This window comes from Catharus ustulatus, assembly GCF_009819885.2.
Source record: "Catharus ustulatus isolate bCatUst1 chromosome Z unlocalized genomic scaffold, bCatUst1.pri.v2 scaffold_29_arrow_ctg1, whole genome shotgun sequence".
In the NCBI taxonomy this organism is placed as follows: domain Eukaryota; kingdom Metazoa; phylum Chordata; class Aves; order Passeriformes; family Turdidae; genus Catharus; species Catharus ustulatus.
In genome coordinates, this window is record NW_024879446.1 from 3,083,180 (window position 1) to 3,110,620 (window position 27,441).

The 27,441-nt window shown below is 38.9% G+C and overlaps 1 protein-coding gene across 2 annotated transcripts; it reads right to left on the reverse strand.

Annotated features, from left to right (window-relative positions):
- Positions 1–488: 488 nt before the first annotated feature.
- RHOBTB3 (Rho related BTB domain containing 3) lies at positions 489–25,465 on the reverse strand. Of its 2 annotated transcripts, XR_004420909.2 has the most exons (13): positions 24,829–25,465; positions 24,444–24,660; positions 17,174–17,366; positions 15,187–15,338; positions 14,276–14,387; positions 13,108–13,476; positions 10,699–10,811; positions 8,988–9,099; positions 6,393–6,566; positions 5,103–5,269; positions 3,883–3,979; positions 2,096–3,292; positions 1,255–1,341 (listed from the first exon to the last, which is right to left on the reverse strand). XR_004420909.2 is itself a non-coding variant. In XM_033086570.2 (12 exons), coding segments are annotated over exons 1-12 (1,824 nt in total). In that variant the 5' UTR covers positions 24,831–25,441; the 3' UTR covers positions 489–1,225. The 2 variants fall into 2 exon arrangements, 1 of the variants encoding a protein (XP_032942461.1); XM_033086570.2 differs by lacking the exon at positions 2,096–3,292 and having other exon boundaries at positions 489–1,341; positions 24,829–25,441.
- Positions 25,466–27,441: the final 1,976 nt, after the last annotated feature.

The window sequence follows — 27,441 nt, forward strand, 5'->3', positions numbered from 1 at the left end:
ATGCTCATGTAAGGGCTGGATTCATTTTGGCATTAGCACGTAATATGTACACACATGTCAGCAGCATGACAAGTTATTTTGATCTAGGAAATGCTAATAGCATCTGTCCGGACCATGCCAGTCATAATACTCTGGGTTTTTCTCTTGTATCTCAGAAACGATCCACAGCTAGGTTTGTCTCACATGATGTAGTTTATGAGCACATGAAGATAACTAAACTTGAACTGAGGAGGTTTGAACTCCAAGTCCCACCACAAAAGCCAGCATCCCTGGCAGCACTGGCAAACCTGTGAGGATCGTCTCCTCTGTGACCAGCTCATCTAATATTTATGCTGCCAGATATTGTGAGGATCTAAGATTACAAGACACACTTTTCCCAAAAAGCCATTTCTGCTAGTGAGTTTTTTGCCCAATCCTCGTAAAAGGCTGTTTACCCCTCTGCCATTCTTCCTTGTCCATCAGTACCATACAGATATGCTCTGAGTATATGTAGTTTTACCTTTCTTTATTCCTCACGGGGGAAAATACAATATGACCACACTAATAAAGGTGTTCTGCCTGTTAAAAAAGGCTTTCTTCTCCTACTTACTGGTAGGAAAAATTATGTCATTTTCTAGATATTAGGGAGGCACTAGAGAATACAGCAATGCATAGGCATTCCTCTGGAATTAAAATAACAGAACTACAGGCTTTCTCTGAAGTAATAAATTGATAGTAACTACAATGCTTCTTAAGCCTACCCTTTGTATTGTGAACTAACTTATGCTGCAGAAAATTTTTGCATCCTGAAGTGTATGAAGAATTTATGACCTGGCTTCTCAGCTTCCCTGCACTGCTACTGTACTCCTATGCTTCTATTACACACAAATTTACAAAACCAGTCTATTTTCAACAGATTCAGTTTAGCAGCCACAAATAACCATGAAAAACAATAAAATAAATGAAAACTAAATTAGAAGGGGGAACAGATGCCAGTCATGGCACTGTCCTATAATACATTTAATCGCCATGAATATGAAGTCCTTGTGTTTAAAATGAATCTTCAACATACATTTCTCAATGCTTCAAGGTAAAAATTAGAATTATTTGTTAGCAAAACAAATAATGTCTGTAATTTTCAAGGAGGTCAGCATCAGGTTTCACTCTTGACACCGTTTTTATATTCTGTATAATCCCCAATCTGAAATTTTGCAGTTGAGATGCACTTTGTGTGTATTCAGTCTCTTTACATTACTGTGCAGTGGCATTTCTGAGAGTGGATATAGTTCCTGTAATCAGCAAGTTGCTTCAGGTACAAGTTTGAAGGCCATCGGTGCATCTCTACAAAATTGCGTTCTTCCACTAGAAAAAGAAATAAAGGAATTAAATGTAATGTATAGGCATAGAGCACACATGCACAAGCTGCAAAAAGTCTTTTAAAACAGATTTTAAAACATTAAAGATATAAATATTACTACAAAAGTAGAGTGCTGCCTGTTTAGGATTGAGCTCTGCTATGGCACAGACGTAAGGGCACACAATGTTTCCTTGTTATTAAGTTAGGCATAAACAAGTTTTTTTTTAAAAAAAAATTAATACAATACTCATTAAGGAGAGCAGAGAGATATTCCTAAAGATGAGCATACTTTATCCCTAGAGGACAGTATATGTGGTATACAAGGATTTTTCTATGCTGCAGAATTATAAAGCAGGGTATATCAATTGTGTGCCAGTAGTGTGTCTCAAAATCAAGACAGAAAGCAAGATGAGGAATGCCACTAAGAATTCAGCGAGATGTAAGTCTGCTATTGCATGTGTTCTTTATCACTGACAAAGTCACAGAAGCGTCTTTTACCCATATTATTTAGATGACTCCCCTCTGCTTTTGCAGAAAGATGCATTTTCATCCCTTTAACCCCAGATATTCCAAAGTTAGCTTGCAGCCATTTCTCCTGGTTCCTTGATGGCCTCAGACCAAGGCACAGCAGAGAGGCTCACAGCCTGGGGAGCCTGAGGGAAGGCAAACTGCACTCAACTGGGCACAAGGCAGGGTTTCATTCTTCAGGGGAATATTCAGCTAATGAAATCTGATTTCCTCTGTGGCAAGGCAACCCACCGAGTTGATCAAGGGAAGCCAGTTGATGTAATGTTCTTGGCTGACAGTGAAGCTTTTGATACTGTTTCTCACAGGATTCTTCTTGACAAGATGTATATCTCAGCTCGACAAACACATCATGTGAAGGGTGAGCAACTGGCTCACAGGTCAAGCACAAAGGGCTACAGTGGCTGGGGTGACATCAGACATAGGACCTGTCACTAGCAGGGATCCAAAGGCCTCCATCCTTGGCCCTGTGTTCTTCAACATCTTTGTAGATGACTTGGATGAAGGACTGGAAAGGACACTGAGCAAGTTTGCAGATGGTACAAATCTGGGAGGAGCTGTTGACTCCGTCAGAGGCAGGGAGGCCCCCTCAGTGAATTAGAAGACTGGGTGATCACCAGTCATAGGAAGTTCAAAAAGGGAAAGTGCAGGACTCTGAGCCTGGGATGGAGTAACCCTGGATGTATGGACAGACTGAGGAATGAGATATTGGAGAGCAGTGCCCTGGAAAGGGACCTGGGGCTCTTGGTCAATGGCAAGTGGAACATGAGTCAGCAGTGCCCTGGCAGCCAGGAAGGACATCTCTGTTGTGGTGGGACAGCATGGCCAGCCAAGCAAAAGAGGGGATTGTCCTGCTCTGCTGTCCGCTAGGATGGCACCACGTCAAGTCCTGGGGCAGATTTGGGCTCTACATTATAAGAATCAAATTAAACCATTAGAGAGTGTCAAAGGAGAAAAATAAAGGGCCTTGAGGGGAAGCGGTGCACTTGGTCTGTTCAGCCTGGAGGAGACTGAGGGAGACCTCACTGCGGTCTGCAACTTCCTTTTGAGGGGAAGAAGAGGGCCAGAGGGGAAAAGGAGGGGCAGACACTGATCTTTTCTCAGTGGTGACCAGTTACAGGATCAAAGGCCTGAAGTTGTGCCAGGGAGGTTTAGGCTGGATTAGAAAAAGGTTCTTGCCCCAGTGTGTTTGGGCATTGGAACAGGCTCCCCAGGGCAGTGGTCACAGCACCAGCCCGACAGGTTCATGAAGCTTTTGGACAACGCTCTCATGGTGTGACTCTTGGGGACGGTGCCGTGAAGGGGCAGGAGTTGCACTCAGTGATCCTTGTGCGTTCTTCCATCTCAGCAGATTCTGCGATTCTGTGTAGGACATAGGTCTTGAAAAGCCCTTGGAGAGACACTCCCTGCTGCTGTGCTGCTGTCCTGAACCTTGAGGCGATGAGGTGTCAGGAGAAAAAGAGATGTATCCAGGTCAAAGAGACGCACCCCTCATCAGAGCAAAGAAAAATCACAGAGGCAATGAGCAGAATTTTCAGTTACATTGCTGGAAGCAAATACAAATGCTTGGAAAAATAAATATCAGGTCCCTGGAAGAAGCTGGATTTATTTACTTGAATGGACCATGTTTTTTCATTTTTTGAGACCTGCTGGAGTGTGCTATAAGAATCCTATTTTCTCAAGGAAAATGCCAGCACTTGAGGAAGTATTAAAAATTACCCATTACCTTGATTTAGATTATCAAGATAACACAAAGGGGCTGGCCTACAACGACCAAACTGTTCCAGCAAATTCAGTTATGAGTGGGAACCTGGCCCAACAGGAACCAAAGAAATGGTAATGCAGTGCTAGCTGTGTCATGTTCTGTGCTGATCCCACAGTAGGGTTGTGAAGCATCCTGCTGGACAGTCCTAAAGAAACCCTAATTGTTTTCTCATGCAAAAATGCTGTTATCCAGAACATCACTTTTCATCTCAGCAAAACAGAATAACGTTTGTCTCTTCAAAATGGACAGAAAATACCTGAAAGTTCTTGAAATTCAGGCTTTTGACTGAAGATGAGGTAGTTAGTGGCAATAAAATGAAGAAGCCAAGTTGAAAGGCAATCAGAATTGTGAAACTGTGGGAAGAAAGAAAACAAAAAAACTTAATGCTGTCATGTCTAAAGCATAACCACATCTCAAGTGTCAAAATATCTCAAGTTTCCACTGTTAAGCAATTTACTAAATAAAGTTTTAGCTGTAGAATATAATGAAGGAAAAGTCATTTAATGGAAATATGTAAACAGGTGAACACCCAAGAACAAATTGCAAAAGACCCTCTTCCAGAGGTAGAAAAAAACCCTGAGGAATCATGAATCCTGGAAATTTTGTCAACTGCACAGAGGTAGAGCTTCACAGAAAGGGAGGGAAGGTATGTAGCATGTTGGTTTTGTGGTCTTCTCTTTCTGCAGAAAATCCTATTTGATTAAGGCAATATCCTGCAACCTAGTTTTTATTTTCCTATTCTGTTTTCCAACCCTGCTTTTATTCTCTCTCTTTTTTCCTAATCTTTTCTTTCCATCCTTCTATGCATTTCTGTCAATATTCTATCCAATTAGTTGTCACCTGCATACCACATAATTTTCTTTTTTGACCAGAAGAGGAATGAATATATCCTTACTTGCCTAAACCACATCTTTTCTGGAAGAAGCTGTAGTTAAGCTGAATTACTGAATGATAAAGGAAGTTCCACAGATGAAGGTGTGACAAGAGGGTCTGGAGTCCAAATTTTATAGGGAGCAACTGAAGGAGGTGGGGCTTTTTATCCTGGGAAAAAAAAGAGGCTCTGGGGGACCTCATCACTCTCTGCAACTCCCTTAAAGAGATTGTGGATAGATGGGGCTCAGTCTCTGCTCCCAGATAAAAAGTGACAGGACAAGAGAAAATGGCCTCAGTTGTGCCAGGGAGGTGTAGGTTAAATAGTAGGAAAAATTTCTTAGTGACAAGGGTTGTCAAGCTCTGGAGCAGGCTGTGCTGGGCACAGTGATAGATTCTGTGATTCTATGATTCTGTGACTGCACATTCTGCAATTAAAGGCTGAAGAATTTCTTCTGGCCAGCCTTGTGACACCTAATAAACAGATACTATTCCAACATGTTCCCTTGGGAGCAGAAATTGCTGTTAAGGTTTTAAAAACCTTAAAAAGCAACCAATTTATTAAAGTCAACATATATACTCTAATTTGATATATAAAATAAGTACCTTAGCTTTTTTGAGCAAGCTAACAATACTGAGGCTTGTGGAAGCCAGTTCCCTGCTAGGCATGCTCTGAAGCTGCGTGATGATGTAAAGTTCACAAATATGCTGGAGTCTCATTACTTGGTACATCTCTGCACAGATCAGCAGAGACATCGCTTGGAGAATACTGGCTAAAAAACAAGAAAACACAAGTTATATGTATTTTACCTTTTTGACAAGATGATCAAAGTTACTTTCCCCCAAGTTGTCTTTTAAATACCAAACAACAACACAAAATCCGACTGCTGTGATCACCTTGTTTTATTTTTCAGTACTCTAAATTTTGTTTGCTGTATCCCCTTATTGTTCCAGATAAGCTATTAAATTAAGAAGAACAAAGTATTTAGAACTTTTTTGCAGATGGGTGTAAAGAATTGCTGTCAATAACATGGATCTTGAAGATGATTAGTCAAGTGGTGCTGATATATTTAGACTAAGTGATAGTTAAAAATGGATTTATCTAAGTTCTCTTTCAGAACAGCACTTATATGTTACAAGAAAATATAGCCAAAAGTCCAAAGCCAAAAAAAAGTGACTTTTTTTTTTTAAATATAGCGTGGTGTTTTCATTTTTAAACTGATGAACAGGAAATGTTAGGTGAAATGAAAAGAGAAACATAGGATATTTAAGAATAAGGTAGAATAATTATTTCAAAAGAAAACAAAAGCAAAAACACTTATCACAACATCATTTCTTCATTATATCAAGGAAAAATTAGCTGTGTTTAAATCTTATTTTAGATTTAGTATGCAAATTTCCTTCTCATAAAAGAACATAAAGGTCAAAACATAAAAATTATTCTAGCTCAATTTTTCTTACCAAACACTCCTGTTGACATATTTTTTCTGGGGTTATATACACATAAGATAATCATGTATATAAACAAGGTATTCCTGCAATTTTTATAAACTCAGCTATATGCATGTTCCAGACTAGAAAGAAGTATTACTGCAATGTAAAAAGAAAATTCCAAATATTATAATAGATCAGAAATGAAATTGCAACTTCTTTCTGTCTTTTTATGTGAGCACAAAGAAAACACATAATTTTATTAGAAGTATTTCTTCTACTTTACTTTATAGGAAGGATTTCTTTTTTTTAATTGCACAATACAAAATGTTCCCTTTCTCAGGACATTGCACATTCAAATATTGGTGTTTTTCAATTAAATACATGCTGCTACATTACTCCCTATCAATGCCCTTCAGTGGAAAATGAGTCACAGATATAGAAATGTATATTACATTTCCTTACCTGGGCAGCAGGAGTCAGTATAAAGGTACTCCAGGAAGGACAGGAAAGTGTCTTTGGAGACCCCATACACTGGAACCAGAATGCTATTTGCTTCTAGATAATTACCATTAAACATAGCTGCCATAACCTCACAGCGGGCCACCAGAACTGCCCTGTGGGCTGGTACAGTTGTACCTGTAGGATACAAGATAAAAATAAATATACAATGACTTTATATAACACAGAAAGATCTTCATTTTAAAACTCATGTTTTCTTAGGAGATCTTCACTCCACTGAACATGATTAATAACTAACAAAATAGTCACTACATACCAGTAAGGATGAGTAATAAATAGTAAAATAAAGCAAAATCAACAAACAAAAAAATAATTAAACCAAAATGAAATAGACTAAACCAACTGAGAATAGACAAAACAGAATAAATCTGTTCCCACTAACTGAAGTGCCAGCCCATTGCATAAATACGCAGTGCTATGTATTGTGATGCAAATGTTTAATGGTTGGACTTGATGATATTAGGAGTCTTCTCCAGTCTGAATGATTCTAAGAAAGAGTCATTTATGTTCACCCGTAACCCTACTGGTGATTAATATTTGTACCAGAATAACCACACAAAGCAGAGAAAGGCAAATTTTTCCAGATGGAATTCCATTAAGTCAGTAAGTAAGCATAAACTTAACCAGAATCCATATTGTACCTAAGTGAATTTCCTGAATGGTTGTTTTAAGAAAAAAACACTGATGATTCTTTCCAGAAATTTATTAATTCTCTATTATTTGCAGGGGAATTCTTTGCTTTACTGTTGCATTTGGAAGACCTCAAAAGGACAACAGCCCAGGATAGTTGAAGCCTTTCAGGCTGCAGAGTCCAGCTGGACTGACCAGTCCAGTTCTTTGTGCAAGGAAGTGCCAAGCAAGTGCCATTCAGGACAGCAGCCAAAACCAAAATGACCATTTAGAGTTGGATGTAAATGTTTTAATCAAAATTATGATCAACAGATCAACTGACATGTAAGATAAATATATTGTATATACTTACAAAGAAGTTACTGGTTTAATTATGTCTTTAACCACAACACTGGCACCTGAGCAATTCTTTGAACCTTCTGCCATTTTTTGTCTTCTGTCCTATTACTATCCCCTCTACTTCTACTTTCAAAATGTCTAAGCTGCAAGCTATATGTCCAGTATGTGCTTGTGAATGAGCATTTATCTACTAATTAAGAAGTTCAGTCGTGTTCTGTGTCTTTACACAGACATAATGGGCTCCAATTTTTCCTAGCTCTTGTGCTTCTGTAAGCTAGAAAGCTCAAAGCAACACTAAATATCCAAGGAATTGCTCAAAAACTTAGAAATTTTTTTGTCTGGTTGAGATTAGAGCCTTTAATTTCTCTTGGTAATTATTTAATTTTCATATGGTTATTCTGATTGATGAGTTAGGAGAAAAAGGTTTGGAAGATGTATCAATTATTAGGAAAGAGTTCACATTTTATTAGTAGATAAGCAGGCTTTTTTAAAATACCTGTCAACCTACTCAGAGATTTGAGTTTTATTTCTGCAAAATACATAGTGTTGCCCTGGTTTCATCAGCTTCCCACAAAGACTCTCTCAGGAGTGGAGCACTGAGGTGAATCGTTATGTCATTGAGCTCAAAATCAGTATTTCACTCTCCTTTCCAAAGATATTTCTGTGGAGGTTTTTTTTTTTGTGTTTTAAACAGAACATCCAGAAAGAATCTGCTTGGTTTTCTGTGCTTATGTTTGAAGAGTTAGTGATTCATATTTGTCCCTGAGATTTACATCTGAAAATTATTAAACAACTATCTAATTCTAGAAGGCCACTTCTGCAAGAAGTATCAGTATGGACATACTGAGACTAGTGTTAGCTTTTAAAAATCAACTCATTCTTATTCTTAGAAAATCATACAACACATTTCTCCCAATGCATCTTTTATTTGTAAGGATGCACACATTTAATTTTCAGACAAAAAAAAAGAATCCTGACATTGCAGCACATCTGCCTGAGACAAACAGGGGGATGTTGGCCAGGAGTTCAATAACCACCATCTATGGTCTTTTCACTGAGGGGACAAGCATAGAGGTGAAGCCTATGTTTCTCCAAGGTGCGATGTTGGGCAGAGCCCTTGAGTATGTCGTAGTGCTTGTGTAGCTGTGAGTGAGATAAAAATAAAATAAAAAAATAAAATAAAATAAAATAAAATAAAATAAAATAAAATAAAATAAAATAAAATAATGTAAAACAAAGAAAAAAAAAGAGAAAGAAAGAATGCAAAACAAAATGGAGTAAATAAAAATAGAGTTAAATAGAATAAAAAATAATGTCAATCAGGAAGGCACAGTGTGCCAAGACATGGACAGGGAATTCCTTTAGGCTCAGCCCAGCAAAGCATGCTTGGAGTGGACCCTGCTACAAACTACCCACAGGGACAAGCTTTCCCTGCTTTCCCCAGTGACAGCAAAGCACTCGTATTCCCTTAGCTTTGATGTCATGGAACATGGTCACTACTGTGTCCCACATTCCTGAAGAGGGGAAAAAGGATAAAGGCTGGATGCCAAGGGAGCAGAGGTACTGTACCTTGTATTTTGAAGATTACATCAGCCAGCACAGGTGTGTTAAAGAACAGCCTGAGGGAAGTATTATAGAGCTGTTTTATCTGATGAGACTTGCAGTCCTTTACAGTGTTTAGCTGCAAAATAAATTTGTAATAAAGCACTGTTATGTGCAGCTGCCCACAGAGCTAAATATCATTGGAAAATAATTTATATGGAAATAAACATATAGGAATAAACATATATAAATATGTACAATGAACATATTTATAAGTGAAAAGAAACAACAGCTTCAATGTGCATTCCTCTATTCGCTACAGTGCAGCAGTTTTGAGGGGTCTCTTGTTCCCCACAGCCACACCTCAGCTCTCTCCTTGGCATTCTTGACCTTCAACAGAGCTCTCCTATTCAGCCCCTACTGGCAGGTGGAGCTTCATGAGTTTTCTAGAGTCCAAGCTTTTTCATACATTCCCTGTCCATACCCAATGCTGCAGCAAAATGGGGTTTAAGGGTTCTGGGGGGAGCAGGGGTGGGGCAAACCTCCATTCCCCAGGACAATGCTGTGCACAGAGGTAAGGCAGCTGAAAGTTCTGTGTTACTTTATATTGCCCTGGAATTGCCTCCAGAGAGGCAGGGGGATCTCACAGGCTGGAGCAGAGACTCCTCTTACAATAACCTGGTAGTATCAAGACCCTCCAAATCCCAATACTCCCAGTTAGTTTTCAGTTTGATCATCTTACCTCAAAAATGTAATCTAAAGCTGACAAAAGGAACATCAACATTATGTTGTAAGATTGCGACAAGTGAAATTCAGATGAGGTTGAATTTATGTTTAAAATCTTAAATATATAATTTTTTTAGCTTCACTAAGAAAAATCACAATTCATTCTTTTTGGTCTCCAAAGGAAAATGCTTAAATGGGAAATAAGAGTACCCTGAAGGTGTAAAAAAGAATACAGCAAATGACAACAGCTCAGGCTCACTATCTTAAAAGTCTTCAGGCTCTCCAAGGCCAAAGCTATAAATGTTTTAACTGTTGGCACTAAGGGCTGGTAAACCTAAGACAGAGCAGTCAGAAGCTGAAAACAGCTCAGTAACTTTTTGATCTCTATATTGTATGGTTTCAAGAGAACCTGAGTGGTTTTCTCATCTAAATCAACAGAAATCATTAGAATAAGTTCTGTGTTGTCAGGGAATGTATAAACTCCAAGAGCAAACATCTCTAAAAACTAATTCTCTATTAAAACTAATCCTACGCTGTGACTTTTTATTAACTTAATGTGATATACTTTGCAATTTTTTGTGTGGCCTGCTACTGAATTAAATATATTGAGTTACACACAGCTTTCCATATCACATTTATATGACAAACCACCCCTCTGAATCTACTACAGAAGCCCTGCTCTTGGCATATGTTCAGGAGCAAATCTTTCCTGGGCAGCCTCTATTACATGGGAATTAGCAACCCATAATTATATTGCCAGACTATGTTCAAAGCTGTGATTATGACTAATCCTTTTAGAATACCTGCTTGTGTGATTTTTACCAATTATATTAATTTCTGCATGTCACCTCAGGAATTCTGTGTGCATGCCTGCAAACAACCCACTGAAAACATGAAAAAATACAGGCTGTGTAAGACAAAGTGTCTTAAAGACTGACAAGAAAACCTTGCCTACAAAATAATTTCTCAAAAACTAATGGTAATAATGGTGATCCAAGTGAGTTAGATGTACCTTCCCTGGAGTTTTCAGGATGCATTTAACTTTCTCAAGCACATGTTCTGTTTTATCTGGATCCTTCAACTTCTTTTTTATGTCCTCTTCTAATCGTTCCCACTGGAAAGCACCTATCACAAAACCAGGTGGAAACACATTTTAAATAAACAAGGCACAGACCTCAGCAGGTAGAGGAAAGATGACATCAGTACTAAACACATCCTGCAGAAATGGTAGGGAGTTTTTACATAAATCAAGCAACTCTTTGATTTTAAGAAGGGTGAGATGAAATTTTTGCACACTAAATTTCCATGGTATTTTTTATTGTAAAACCAAGTACCAACAGACCAGAGCATTTCACCTGCTTTCACACCCAGTCTAATAATTCCTCCCAGTTCAGACACTATATATTGCAGGTAGAGATTCAGAAAAAAAAAAAAAAACTTAATGTTTCAACATTTGTGGAATTTTTTATCTTCTGTCCATGCTGCTGGCTGCATTGTTCTATAGGTGTCTGAACTAGAAAAACTTCATGCACAGTTACATTCTCAGTCCTCATAGCTAAAACCAGCACAAAGCTTGCAGTAGAATCTCTGTTATTCTCGTTTTCACAGTCAAAGCCATGACATTCACTGAGCTGTCTAATAGCTTTCTTGAAAAAATGAAGAGAGTGAAAACAAAGTTAGTTTATCTCCATGTACTTTGTTGGAGTAAATCCCAGAGGCAACATGGATTTTTGTGGGAACTTTCAGTTCTAATCTAGGACAAGAAGGACACATAAATAGATCAAGCTCAATGGCAAGTCCAGCTAAGCACAGCCCTGAAGATGCTCTGCTGTCAAGAGGCTGAATCAGCACCTAAAGCACACAGCATCCTCAGCTCAATTAGATTAAGTTTTTATAACCCCATGGGCATCATGTCACAGCCCTCAAAAGATGATAACTCATTATTTGTTCTCTCCTCAGCCTGTACCTCAGGAGATATGGTCACCTCTCAGAGGCACCAAAAGGCACACTGACTTTTGGCAATAACCCTCAAGCTGGGAGCTGGAACCTAAAGCAGAGCTCTGCCTGCAACTGCACGGTTTCACAGCTCCTTGGCTGACATAAAGGAAAGCAAAAAAGGAAAATTAGCGCACACAAGACAGTAGACACAAACTACAGATGGTAATAGAGGAAGATGTTTACAAAGACGTTTAGGCTGGAGAAAAGAAGGCTCAGGAGTGAACTCGTTGCTCTCTTCAACTGCCTGGAAAGAGGTTGTTGGCAGGTTGGGACAGACTCTTCTCTCAGGTAATAAGTGACAAAACAAGATGAAAGAGCCTCAAGCTGCACCAGATGAAGTTTAGATTCAATATCAGGAAAATTTCTACACCTAAAGGGTTGTCAGGCATTGGAACAATGTGCACAAGGCAGTGGTGGGTCACTATCCCTGGAAGTACTTCAAAGATGTGAATACCTGGGGACATGGTTTAAGTGATGGGCTCGGCATTGATGGGTTAATGACTAAACTTGATAATCCAAAAGGTCTTTTTCAACCTAAATTATTAAATTATTTTATTAATTTAAAAATACCGTATTTATCCATCACCTGCTGAAAATCTAGCTTTAATTCCCTTCCCTTGTGTCCAATAAATACGAACAAAAAAATAACCCATTCAGGGAGTTTTTTCAGTGAAAAACTTCTTCATCTGTTCTTTGTTTGCCACTATTTTGGAAATAGTTTGTCACTATTTGGCCTTGATGTACAAACTCCAACTGAAAGCTGAAAGATTCTCTGACAGGTTGAAAAATATTTTATAAAGAACAAACAGGCATTGGCTACTTCCAGGAAAAAAAAAAAAAAAACAAATCTTTCTGCTGAGGTTTTCTAAGCAACATCTTAAAAGTTAAAAAAAAATATCAGTGCCATTTTAATAGCTGTCATTAGGTAGGTGAGGTCACAGTCTGTACCACCTGGTGGCAAAACTCATGCAACATATCAGAGGTCTGCACACTTCAGATACTTATCACTGTTTTCAGCCGCACCATACTCAGAATAAAAATGACTTGACTTTTCTTAAGTAACTCTGCACTCTTGCCCTCGGGTTTAAAACATGCAACCATTTACAGTATTTTAAAAGCCTAGCATCTGAAACTGATTCAAACTCCAAAATTTTTTGGCAAAATTTTGAATGTTATTCATGTTAGCCTATGGACTAATTTAATTTAGGCCCATTAGATCTGGAATGACAACTAATTTAATTTTTGTTAAATATAGGTGATGGTCTTTTTCCATTGTGCATAGTAAGTCACAAGGGATGAAATAGGTGTGGAAACATGGTGAGACATCATCTCATAAAAGCAAAGCCATGTTCCTTAGGGTGATGCACATATTCCTCCATGAGACAGTAGGAAATGAGCAGCCAGATCTTTTCCCAGGAGGTACCTGAATAAATGAAGTGGAGGATGTCTGGGAGACAAGAGCAGAAGACAGAATCCTTCACCACCACCCTGACTGGAGGGACACAGGGTGGGACACCACGGGGGGAGGAGGGGAAGGGATCCCCTGTCTCCACTGCAAAGAGGCTCTGTGCCAGCTGCAGGGTGGAGGCGTCATGGGCGTTGGACGGGCTCTTCACCCCAAACAGCAGCATGAAGAGGTGGCTGACAGAGCAGAGGATGATCTTGTGAGCCTCCACAGCTGTGCTGAGGTCCTCAGGGTAGAAGGCCACGTCTGCGCACTGGCAGCAGCAGAGCAGGTTGTGCAGGTCTGCATTGTAATGAGAGGCTTCACCCTTCAGGATTGGCATCTTTTCTGCAAAAGAAGTTAGGCTGTAAAACTTGGGCAAGTGCTAAACACAGGACAGCTGTCCTTATCAGGTCACTTTGATTTTTAGAAGAGGTATTCAGTAAGAGTATTTCTCATATGTTGTTCGAATATCTTGAGTAAAATACTCTAAAAATGGAAATACTTAGTGAAGTAAGTAAGTTGAGAAATACTTGATTTAATAGTACTTTTTTGAACCCTCCATAGAAAGTTACACTATAAAGAAACTTTGACTGTATATTCCAAATCGAAGAGGTCTGAGCAAATTTTTAGAACACGGAAGAAGGAACAACTACACATTTAGAAGTAACTACTTGTCAGTAATTTTTTTCACTGAACAAATGCATCAGATGCTCAGAAATCAGAAATAAAGGTGCAGACTTCTCTCCCTTGCTTTATCTGCAGCAAACAAAAAACACTACTTGATGATAGAGTAGAATAGTAATTCATCCTCTAGCAACTTTCTTTTGTAATCTGTCTGTTAAGATTTTATGTAAAACTTTTATCATGTTTTCGTTATTTCATAAGTCCACCAGAAAACCACTACTATTAGTTATATCTAAAATAAGCTAAAAATCCATTGCAATGTTATATATTGCCATATAATTCTTCCCAAGTAAATTAAACCATCACTGAAAGATGATGCAACATAACCAGAACAGCTGACAATAGATAGCACAGCTCACAGTAACTATTGTTAGTAAAAAAAGGTAATAAAAATTATTAATCATGCAAATAAAGTGAAACACATAAAGAATTATGCTAGAAACCAGATATCAATAAGTACCTGGCTGTTCAAGCTGAGGTGGTTGTACTCGATGGCACTTCTGCATCTTTTTCCTTTTCTTCATTTTTTCAGATGACTTCTGGTTCAAACTTTGGATCATAAAATATTCCAGCTAAGACAAGAAATATATATATTTTTAAACCCTTATTATTTAATAACAACCTAGGCATCAAATTCAGGGGTACAGCAGTTTCTGTATGCAGGGCTAAAGCTACTAATGACTCTATTGTCAGTCACCCAGGAGAGCCCCAAAACTCCTTTACAAGAAGCTACCTTATTTAAATAGGTATTTAAAAGACTATTTATTCAAATTATTGTTGTAAATTCTCATATATTTAATCTTCCTAGAACTGACAGACACAAAGATATTCAATTTACCAACCTCTTTAGATGCTAATTATATCCTGAGGAGTGGCCTCATTCTGTTGAGTGTTATCCAGCAAGATAAAAGGACAAGAATACAAGTGGAAAACTTACTGCAGTGTTTCATATGGCTTTCCTAAATCTTCCTACTTAAAACCAGAGCAACCCTCGGTACTGCTAACTCAGATAACATCCTAGAATCCTAGAATGGTTTGGCTTGGTCACCTTGAAGACTCTTGAGTTCCAGTCCCCCTGCTGTGAGCAGGGTCACTATTCACTGGACCAGGTTGCTCCAAGCCCCATCCAACCCAGCCAAGAACACAAGGAAGGGACACTCACTGCTTCCCTGACCATTCTGTTCCAGCATCTGACTGCCCTCACAGCAAATAATTTCTTTCTAATATCTGACTTGAATTTAGCATTGGTGGGAACTTGGCACTTGATAGGAGGGCCCATGGTGTGCCTCCCCGGCTCTCTGAAGCCCTCACATCAGTCATACACCTCATGCATGTTCCACCCTGCTTCTAAAACAGCAGATTCTCACTCACCACTCCTCCAAAGTATTTCTGTATGTAGAAGTCATTAAGAGTGTGCAGTTCAAGGTAAGTGGCTCCAAGTTCCTTTGCAAGCTGAACTCCTTCAGCGGTTGTGACACAGCTCCTCCTGTCTGAAGTGCACAGGGGACAGGTGCAAGGCACTCCTGGGATAAAAAGTGATGAAAATAAGTATTTTGGCCAAATAATGCAGAATTCTTAGATTCCTAAATAACTGTAAAGACATCTTAGAGGAGAATAACAAGGGAAAAGAAAATATAGTAATTTTATAGAAAGAAATCTGTAATTACAGAAAAAAACACAATTTCTTATTAATAAATTCAAAATACTAGTCACTCTACAAACCTCTGTATACATTACTTTATTGGTTTTTGTCAAGGTAGAGAAGTCCAGCCAGACTTCTGGACGCCAGGTTGGGCTTTGGCTCAATACCTTTGCATGCCCAGGCCTTGTACTAGCCTGCCCGTGTTACCATTCACAAATGTCACCCTTAAACTTGTTGAATTATTGTGGCCTGTGCATGCAGGAAGCACATGCAGTAATGAAAGAAGAAAATTCCAGAACCTTTGTACATACCGTTAATGTGTACGTACATACTGCAGGATCTGATTCATTTAAACATATTTTACACACATTTGTAAAGAAATAGAATAGGTACTTTTAACATTTAAATGTTTGAAATATTTTAACCACACTGGGTCAGCTTTTCTTAATGACAGTAAGAACCTGCCAGCCATGGATGTGCTTTCAAATGTGCTGTGCATGCTCAATGTTAACGTCCTCTTACTAGATATGAGGATAACGTAATAAAACAGCTTTTTCTGGGTTTTTTTAATCATTTGTTTTGGCAGCGACATTTACCACTACAGAGGATTAAGATCTTAGCAATCTGTATGAGCAAACTGCTGTGTTCACAAATACCTCCCTGAAACAAAAGGGTTCTGTGTGCACACAGCAGCTTGCTCTGACAGGTCCCAGGGTAAACCCAGAGGTCCAGCCTGATGTCTCCCATGGCCACATTATTTAGGAAGGAAAAGAAAAAAGAAAAAAAAAAGAACAAAAACCCCCCCGAAAACAACAAAAACAAAAAAAAAAAAAAAAAAACAAAATACCATACTAGAGGAGTCATTTAGTTTGTTGATACCCTGTTCTTAAATACAAAGCGTAAGAAAATGCTTGGAGAAGACAAAAAATTTACCAAGACCTTGCCTTTAGAATGAGAGACTTATTACTCCTGTATAAATCAGATCATAAAAGTTTTTGGTCCTGATCAATGAATTAATAAATAGAAAGAAAGAAAATAAATATTTAACTATTATGGAGTTCTTTAACTGTCCTTAATCTGTCACTGAGCTAAAAGACTTAGAAGTAGAACTTGGCAACACTGAGCATTCCATCCACAGAGGATATGCTTCATATGGATTAACATTTCTATGTGCATTACAAAATAAGCATTGACATCTACACTCATCATGTCACTTACTCATTAAAAGGAGGGATGCTCAGAAACATTTGTTTCAGTAACATGTCATGAAGTGAAAGACAAGCCAGGGTTGTATTTTTCATTCGTTGCTTTAGGAAAAAATTCCCAGAGAATTTCAAGGCTTTTCTCACTGTCCTGTGTTTCCAGACTGCTGGATAATAATTTCAATCTCATACACTAGGGGTACTTTATACACATATGTATGTTGCTTAATCCAAACTATTGAATTTAGTCCCCATGTGTGATGGCTCTCAAGAAGAGTCATTGCAGAGGTCAAAGAAGGATAGGTTGCCTTTCATCACTGGGGTTAATTAAGCACAATGCTCTTGCCAGTACATCAGTCTAGAGAGCCAAAATACATGTGCATATAACTGTCATCCTGACAGACTAATTGTTTCTGTTAGCAGCTTGGAAAAACAGCCAGCTTCTGCTGAAATTACAATATACCCAACTTCCAAATGAGATTTCATCTGTTGTTACAAGAGGTTGGATACATACCGTTTTTTCTTGCACCAATAGCAGAAATTATTACTGGAATTGAGCAGTGATTTAATGCTTTTTTTACCATTGGCACATAGCTGTCCTTTAGTTCTTGAAATGAAGTCTTATCATTGACAGAGTATTTAATCAAAATAATATCAGCTCCTCCAATGAGCCTGCAGGAAGTATACCAGTCACTGTCAAATAAATCCTAGAAAGAAAAAAACAGTGATGAAGAATTTACTGTCTATAAAGAAAAAGATTAAATATTATATCTTCGTAATGCAAAACTTTACATAAGTGTTTTGGAATTACTAGATTTTATTTGAAGAAATGCAACAATGAGCAGACTTCCTGCTTTGTAATTTCCTTGTTTGGAGACCAAGTTGTATGTTATAACAAATCATAAATATTTTCCATTTATTCAGGAATTCTGCAAGAAGAATTAAAAATAGGATTTATCAGGGAATATTCTTTGCAGGAAGAAACTTTGCTGGTTTAATTACTTAACTTTAAAATCTTTTCCTTTAGGAAATAAAAGCACCTTCAGTGGTAGAGATTTTCAGCAATTCATACAAAAACATTATTAATTGCACAATTTTAGGGAAAGGATTGCACAGAACTATGATATGTACCTATGAATTTTTAAATACAAACTTCCCACACTTCAGTCTGATTTCTATCTGCTTCACAAGAGCTTCCACATAGATTTACCAGGTGTTAATATCTTCAGAATAAGGATTTCAATCACATACCTAAACTTTCTTTTTCAACTTCACATTCAAATTTTCATTGCTCTGTGCTGAGGACTTAACCTCTAAAATTGTTTGATATTCTGTTAATTTACAACTCTGCAATATCCACATGCAATATACAGTAATTACTTGTGTAGTTGTCATGAAACTGTGATTCTGCAATTTGTGCTTCACCTGAAGGTAGCCAGGGGAAGCCTTGGCTTTGGATATGTGCTGAATTTAAAACACTTGAGAGAAGCCTGCAACTAGTCCAGAAAACTGAAAAAAGCTCTGATAACCTGAAATACTTTTAGAACAAACAGAATTTTTTGGTTCTTTTGGTACTTAAAGGAGGCTTGTAAGAAAGACAGGGACAAACTCCTTGGCAGGGCTCATTGTGATAGGATGAGGGACAATGGTTTTAAACTAAAGGAGGGTAGGTTTAGGCTGGACATAAGCAGACAGTTTTTACACAGAGGATGGTGAGGCCCTGTCACAGTTTGCCCCAAGAAGTTGTGGATATCTCATCCCTGGCAATGTTCAGGGCCAAGCTGGGTGAGGCTCTGAGCAATCTGGTCTAATGGAAGGTGTTCTTCCCTTGGCAGGAAAGAACTAACAATTCTCAAGCACATGTTTGTGCAACAGCCCCATAGCAGTAGGGCTGAAACAAGATAATCTCTAAGGTTCCTTCCAGCCCAAATCATTCAGGGATTCTGTGATTCTATGGCAGCGCTGCATAGCATGAGGTAGAACTAGAAGAACTTAGGATCTTGGAAAAAAATTAAAGTTAGCAGTAATGAAATAAAGACAATGTGAAAACAGGAATAAATGAGCACTGAAGAAATGACAAAAGGGCAGAACTCAAGTTTGGGCTCGGGGGATCAATGAGAATTTTGAAGAGCAAGTCACAGAAGTAAGACCATTACAAGTGGGAGTCAAGTACACAAAAGATAAGTAATATCAACACGTAGCATATCAACAATGTCTTGTATTGTCAACATAACTATTTTTGATCCCTCCAAAAGGGTCATTGTTTGAAATCTGGTGAGGTAGCATGACCTTGGTGGAAGTCAAAGTCAGCAAGTATTTGCCTAAACTGTCAGTGCACATCATTCCCAATTCAAGTCCTGATCTTACAAAGAAATAAATCAGGAAATAAATTATAGTATTGATCTCTTTAACAGAAATTTTTGTTCAGCAGTAAGTAAACCACAATTAGCAATTTATCAGGAATAGCTCTCACATGATTAACCATGTTGAGAAGAGAGGAGGTCAAGTGCACTGCCCTTGATATTTGTTTTTCTGAGACAACTCGTTAGAGACTATTACAATCCCAGGCTAAGGACAGCCTCAATTAGTACTTAATACAATCACTTAGGCCCAGTTAATAATGTAACATTTACACATTTAAGGCACATTTAACACCTCCAGCAGTAAGACTACCAACTACAGCGCTTCCAGGCAGCCATCTAGATGGACATTTGGAGAACTTGATCACATAAGCAGGCAAGAATTTTCAAGGAACAGTTTTAGTACACTTTAGTTGATGAAGATCTCAATGGAGAATTTTTAACAGAGTTGTGTACATTTAACACAAGGTTTAAAGGAAAAATACAATAGAACCCCAAAAATAACATGGAATGTCTATCTGTTCTGTTCTGTTGGCAGATGGAAAGTACATCTGTTCCTTTGCAATTTCTGTCTAGTTGCCTTCAAGATCAGCCCAGATTTGCACCCCATAATCTCTGTAAGATTGGAGACAATGGGTGGCATTACCCGTGTGTGTAGAGCACAGGTGCACAAACTGCACAGCTTTAAGCAGGAGTAATAAAAAATGCTTATGGAATTCTTGTGGAATTTAATACGCATATTTTTATACTGTTTGTATATTGATTTTGTGATATGCTTGTATATTATATATTGTATATTTTTTCACTCACTCCAGTGTACAATGGAGCTAAATCTCAAGTACCAGGAAAATCTTCCAAAAATATCTCCAACAATGGATTATTTGCACAAGAGACAGAGCATCTAGAGCCTCCTTCATTATTGCTTTGAGAGAGTCTTTCAACCAAAATGACAGAGAATTTCCTCAGATGATGAACAGCTGTTCAGATTCAGAAACAACCTTAATTTCAGGTTCCATGTATGAAATTTTTGTAACAGCTACTCCTTATCATTCCTTCCTGCTCCATTCCACAAGTCAAGCTGTTGGCAAAAGAAGATCTGCATAGCTAAGGTTATTTTAATATGACTTTGCTGCTCCACTCAGGATATATTAGGAAAAATCTTCATTCTTTCCTTGTATGCTTTCATTTTAAGTGTCTCATAACATATTCTTGCCATTAGTAAATTATAATTGTCAAGATTCTATGTTGAAAATAAAGCTTTCACTGAAGATATTATTTTCCTACAAAATCACATGATCCCTCAATACAACAATACTTGCTTTGTAAAAAATGATTGATGAATGCCTTTCTGAATGGCAGCGAAATTCCTCACACAAATGCCTTTGCAATGCCCACCCACGCCTTTTTCTGAAAGCTGCTCATAAGTGTCCCCACATCCAACCAGTCCAGCCCTGAGTCTGAGGCAGCAGCAATGCCAAGCACTCTCTGTGGGGGAAAGGGCATCTGGACACCCAGTAGGAATGTTCCACTGGGATTTCCCCAGGATCCAAGGGAGCTGCATTGGGAACATTGGAAAACAGATGGAAGTATCTCCTTCAGAAATGCCCCTAAACATCCCCCCACAAAACAAAGGAAGCTCATATTGGCTGTGTCATCCTTTCATAAATTAATTAAATAGTATTTTTTACCAGGATATGATCATTTGTTCTAAATTGCCACTTCGGGCATTCAAGCTTAAAAATGAGAAGGGATGACATACTGTAAAATGAAAAGTTACAAGTTGTCACTTTTTACTGAAGCAGTAATATGTCTAGATTTCTAAAAATAGTAAATAGAATCTAAAAGTGGCTCAGATTCCTATACCTTTATACATTACAAGGGCTGGCCAGCTTTGGCAGCACAAGGAGCACAAGAATTCTGATAAAGAGCAAAAAGCCAGAGAACTACACTGTGGATGATTCCGCTGACATAAGAAAGCTCATGGTGTTCGAGGGACTACTCCTGTTGGTGCAATAAACAATAAAGAAAAAATAAAAATGCCTCAGAGAATGAGGTTGTTGAAAGGGAGAATTAGGGAAAAAATCACAGAACAGTTTCTCAAAATTGTAGTTAATATATTTGAGTTGCAGCTAATGTATTTGTATACTAGTGAGCCCTATGGAGGTCTGCAGCTCTGGGCAAGGCTCTGAACAGACACAGAGGAGCATCCACCCCTCTAATCCAACACAAGGCAATCTCTAAAACCCAGCTGCTCTATTTTCCCCTTTTGTAACATTGCTGTACTTGATGTCAGTAATTGTCTAGAAAGTGAGCAGTTTTTATAAAATAGGGGAATGCCAAAAAAATTTCTGGGGTATTGTTTCCCATGGGGAAAAAGAAACCCAAACAAACAAAACAACAGCTACAAAACCAAAACAAACAACCAAAACCATGTGGTTCTTAGAAGAAAATGTTTAAAAGGGCAGCAATACACCCCAGGCCAGGACAGAAACACCCTCATATTCTTAGAGTATTACTCCAAGTGAGAGAGGGGAAAATAAGAGTTCCTTCAAGTAGGGAACAAAGGACTTTTTATTTTGCCATTTATTTTCCAACAGTGTAATTAAATTAATCAAAACATAAATTAAGCTATGCTTAATCCTGGACTTGAGGAAGATTTACTTGACATTAGATATTAAAAATTCTGCCTGTATTTTTTCTGCAAAAGCATAAAAAATGCGAAGTAAAGTGGAATTGCAAAATACATGCAAGTCAATAAAATAGCATCTCAGTCCTGAAGGCTGTCTAATCTAACACAGAGTGTTAATTATAAGTCTTCTCCAAGGTAAATCTTAAAACTCATCTTGCAAATTACTCTTTATGAGGTACTAACTCCATACAGAGGTTTACCCCTCCAAAATTAGAAGAACTGGGACATTCTTATTCAATAGGCTTTATTATAGAGCAGCTTAAGCATTCATTAGCAACTGATCAGCTATTAAAATCACAATATTCATCAGAGATGTTCGCACACGTTTTCCCTAGTTCTTTATGTCTTCTCTTCTCCTAGGTTTGCATTTTTTGAGAAAACATGATTTGAAGCTAGATGATTTGTAAGGATGTCAATGCACTGTGCAGCTGTCCCCCTGCACACAGCATACAGCTCTGCCAGAGCAGTGCCACACACAGCAAGGCACAGTGGTACACCCAGAGAGCGACCTGTCCTTGGAAACTCTGATATTTTGCCCCTAGATTTTGAAAATGTGGTTCTCTACTACTGCCTCTACAGCCCTTGAATATCTGTGTGAATTATAAGGTCCCCAAACTCAGCATTTCCATCCTGCACCCTGCCAGGAGAAGGAGAGTGCCTCACAACATGCTAGTTAGCATGTTGGCAAACATGAATTTATATTTGTAATTTCCCAAAGACACCTGACCTCCTGACCCTCCTGCAGACTCAAAAGGCTGAGCAGTGTCCTGGGCTGGCAGACAGGTGTGTCAGCAGCAGGAAATTCAGGAAAATTAAACTTCACTACAATCTACCATGCAAAAGGATCCCCCCACTCACTGTGGAGCTCTACTCAGTAAACCCACATCCACACTGCTTTTCCAGACTGATGGCTGTGGAAGACAAAGAGCAGCTGGGCACCCTTGAATTTTGAGATGCACAACTATCAGTGTACTCAGTTGCCTAGGAGTGTCTTGCTTCAATCACATGGGTTTAATCCAGATGAGATACAAATCCCAGGTAAAATGCAAATCTGTCTTGTGCTCAGGTGGTAGGGGCTGAAATACTGCAAGGCCCACCTTAACACCACTTCTGTCTTTTGGTAACATGAAACAGGGATCCTTTTTAATGCAGAATATAACTTGAAGCAACATCTGACAACGTTTTGAATTGTTCTGTGCTGTTTCTCCAGGTAGCAGAGGAGCAGCCCTGAACAAACCACTGTGACACAGTAAAACTCCAGCACTGAGACTGTGGGAAACTGTCCTGTTCTGTCTTACCCTAGCAAGGATACTGCCTTATGCATGACAAATAACCTCCTGCAGAGTCCAGTCCTCCTATCTGAGATGTCTTCTATGAAGAGAAAAATGCTAATTTGTCCTCAACATTCTCAGTAATATATCTCCTGCCTCCTTTAGCTGATAAAGGGGAAAAAAAACCTGAGGCCTCAGAAATGCAATGACTCAGACAATAACAAGCTAGCTTTTGAAGGGCAGAAATTACAAGGTTTCCAGAACTGAACAATCTTGTTTTGCAGAAGGCCAAATGCAATTAAAGCAATGTAAAAACACATCAATTCTGCCTCCAATCTATGTCCTTCCTTCCCCTTCTCCAGCTACCCCCACTTGCCTTGCCACCTCCCTTACCATCCTCCATCCCTTTGAAACAGCCTTTGAAGTTCTACAGACTTCATTTATATTCAGGAGATTTTGCTCTTTGCTGCGCTCCAGTGAATCCAGAAAACTGCACGTGCAGGTCACATGCAGTTCCACAGATTAGAAACAGGATCCCCCATTCCCTCTAAACTGATGTCTGTAAGCGCAGCTGGCAAAAAGAAATAAAGAACAGAAGGACAGCTAAACTCGATTGCTTAGTTTTAAGATTGTCAGCTTCTGATAGTCTATTTCATGGAGCTGTTACGGTTCCTGCAAATTCTCCAAAAGGTTTCCCACACAAGAGTACAAAAATCACTCAAAGGATAGAATTATGGAGCTGAAACTAACTATTGTTTTAATTTCTAAAAGCTAGTAAGATGAGGGGTTTTTTTTTAAGGCCACTAACTAGTCATTAAATATGTTTTAATTTAGATTATCAGTATAATTTCTTACATAATCACTGTTTACACCCAAAACTAAGTTTTCTCACTTACTAACAAAAATGCTGATAACTCACAGCGGTGCCAAAATCTTTTCTATTTACCGTCAAATAAAGGTAATAATGTTAAGACATTATTATTCTTGGTAAAAGAAGTAAAATTACTCCCTATATTGTGTTTTGCAAGCTATCAGATCTTTTAATGTCATTTTTCACAGCTGGAAATCTTACTGCCTTTTTTTTTAACAGAGAAATAAAATTTCATTTTATTGTTGACAGATATTTGGAGAGAGAGATTTTGATGCAGTATCACAAAGAAGGCATTCTTGTTTACCTCTGGATTGCCCTTCACAAAATTTCCACTAAGCAGCACAGTTGAAAAAACCACCTTCTTAGAGGAGAGGCCGGCAAGGTCTTGTTTATGGGAACCTTTTTGTAACACCTTTGAGATTTCCCAGCATTTGCCTGGTTACATTTTATAAGGTTTTTTTACTATATGCAATCATATGACTACTAATAAAATCCCACAACAATGAAAAACATTTAAAATTAGAATGATTTTATTCCACAGAAACAGCTCACACTGTTCAATGCAGTTAAAAAGAGTGAGATGGATCTCTTACCCAGACAGGACAGTCGTGTACCACCAGTCTGACATTTCCAAATACGCAGGCTTGATACTCAGTAAAAACTGGGTTTCCAACGTGACTGGCGGACAGGCTGCTGTCGATCTGGGAAATGAGCGCACTTCTCCTGAGATAACTCCAGATCAGGCCGGGCTGCTGATTGTCCTCGGAAAAACCATCTCGTTCATTCCCAAAAGCTACAATGTTAACCGACCTAAAACAAAAATAATAAAGACAAAGTTGTGTTAACAAAGATGAAGGTCAGGGATAAGGGGAAAGAAAATAAAATCCCCTTTAATCAAAACTAACATATTAATCCTTCTGAATCCTCTTCCCTCCCTAGATTTTAACACCCTCCAGTAATCAACAGCAAAACACATACATGATCTCAAATCCAACAGCAGGCTGGGAGCAATGCGGAAAAGAAACCTGGAAAGGTTGCTTGCATTGCAAATCCCCAGCAGGTTTGGTTTGTTATTCCTTGGTGTCCGTGCTCAGCCTCGCTGCGGTGACCTCGGCGGCTGCTTGCCGCATTCCCTCGGCCGTGGCCAGGCTGGATAATTTGGTGTTGCCTGTTCCGGGCGAGAGACCGCGGCCGCACGCCACACGGAGCTACAGCAGCAGCAGGATCGGCAGCAGTAGGATCGGGATCTGCAGCAGCGGGATCGGGACCAGTGGGATCAGGATCTGCAGCAGTGGGATCGGGATCAGCAGCGGCGCGAACAGCCCAGGCTGCGCTGGCCGCGCTCCGGGGCCGCGGAAGGCGAAGCAGCGCCCGAGCGGGCGGTCCCGGCCATCGTTCCCTGACGTCAGCCAGCCCCCAGAGGCGATGAGCAGAGCGAGATGACGAACCCAGGACAGGTGCACCCAGGTGAGCAGGGTCAGGGAAAGGCGCTGGAGCAGAGCCGTGTCCCAGCAAGCAAGAACGGGACGAGCACCCCCGAGGGACAGTGCCACCGCTTGTCTGCACCGGGGGAGGATCCTATCACAGCCAAAGGAGAGAGCAGTGCAAAAAAAAGCATAATTTTCCAAAAGGATGATCTCACATTATAGAAAAACAAACACAAATCATGGAATCACTGAATGGTTTAGGTTGCAAGGGACTTCTGAAGATCACCTGGTCCAGCCCCCAGTGCAGGGTTACCTACAGAGGTTACACGGGAAATATACCAAATCCCTTCTAAAAATACCATTTCCTGTCACATACCACTCTATACACTAAAATAATAAAAATATAATAAAAATATTTTAGGCACACTGGATGATACACAATACTCTCTGTTATGTGAACACATGTTGTTGTTAATCCCACAGGCAAGAACTCATTCAAAACAGGACTTGATAGGATTATCAACAGAATAATGAATACAGTTTGCTTGCAACAATTCATACTTAGAGAAAAGTACTATTCCACTCTTTGCAAATGTCGGAGATGCCATTTGATGTCACTACCAAAGTTTTATACTGATATAGTACTGAACAGCAAGACCATTTTAATAAAACATAAGCATTATTATCTGCTAATGAATGCTAATTAATTATTTTTATTATAAATTCCAGAGGGACTACTGAAAAAGAAAAAACCCAAAGAACTAAACAACAGATTATTTACCAACCTGTCTGTCTTTATCCCATTCTAGCTTCTGCTTTTCAATCTAGCTTTGCTTTATAAAACTAAAAGACAAATGACAAGTGGAGGTTGTGGTTTTGTTTCCAAAAAGAGTTAGAATACATGTTTCTTAGGTAGGTTTTTAAAAGTATCACAGGAAACCACAGTTTTTTTCCCCAGATGATCCTCTGACTGTGAGGTATCACACTCCACATCCAAAGCCTCAGTGGTGTCCAAACACTGGGTATGCGATGTGAGCCAATAGAGCCCTCAAAATTTTGCAACCATGACTATTCACATACGTTTTAAAGGTCACTGAAGATCTCTTACAATTCTTAAATTTACATGTGTAGTGATCTACCCACTGAAAATGAGGAAACCTTTGAGAGAAAAGTTCTTAATATCACTAATGAGCCTGACCTTGTATAGCTAAATGCGTAAATAGCTAAAAACATAAATAAATGTGCACATGCATATACAGACATAAATATGCATACACCGATTTATATAAGCATATGGTAAAACACACGAATGCATATTATAAATGCAACACACATACACATACAGATGTGGACACACATATATATAGTTGTAACAGCAAGAAAAACTAGATTGGTAAATACAGTAGTGCTAAAGAGGAGTGACTCAATTAACCCAAACTCCAATTAACATAGTTTATTCATTGCTGCTGGCCCTGTCGTGCCCAGGGGTGCCAAGGGTAGGAGTACCAACTGAGATGGAGGGTCACAGAAAACACTTTTGTTTTCCTCTCACTTCTTCCTTCAACCACCTGGGAAACTACTTAGGACTGACAGAAATATCAGCTTTGCCAACATGTGCAGATGGTGGATGTGAGATTCCTCTCAGCTAATGAACAGCACTTAAAGCTTACATACTAAAATACACTGAACTGTTTTAAGAACTGTTTTTCGGCAAAAAGAAGACTGAAAACAGCGTTTTAGAAGGAAGCATTAAAATTGGATGAGAATGCTGTCTGTTCTCCTGTCAAAGTAGGTCCATAACTCCATTTTTGCTTGCATTGCTCAGGAATTGTGCAATACATTTCAAATAAACAAACAAATAAAACAGGAAAGGAAATTAGTTCACTTTGGCAGGATAATAAATAGCACGGATAGAGAAGTTTCTTGGCACCCCTACCCTAGATGCATTCTGCAAGTTACATGGGCACTGCAAGAGAAAGCCGTAAAAGGTTGTTTAACTGAGAGGATTACAGGGGATTGCTTGACTGTTCTCTGTTCGGCAATGGTAAAGTTGAATACCCTGCGATCAGCAAACCTTTCAGCCAGCAGGCATTTGCCACTGCTGCTGCAAACAAAGACTAAACTGCAGAAAAGGAAGTCTTTGACAGAGTCCAGGGAACAATCA

What these genes read in the sequence shown, in the direction of transcription:
- RHOBTB3 (XM_033086570.2), bottom strand. An exon ending in TACTGACTCCTGCTGCCCAG is followed by an intron (nt 5,270 to 6,392) that starts GTAAGGAAATGT and finishes CTTGTTTTTTAG; the next exon opens with CCAGTATTCTCCAAGCGATG. An exon ending in TGAATTTCAAGAACTTTCAG is followed by an intron (nt 1,342 to 3,882) that starts GTATTTTCTGTC and finishes TTCTTTTTCTAG; the next exon opens with TGGAAGAACGCAATTTTGTA.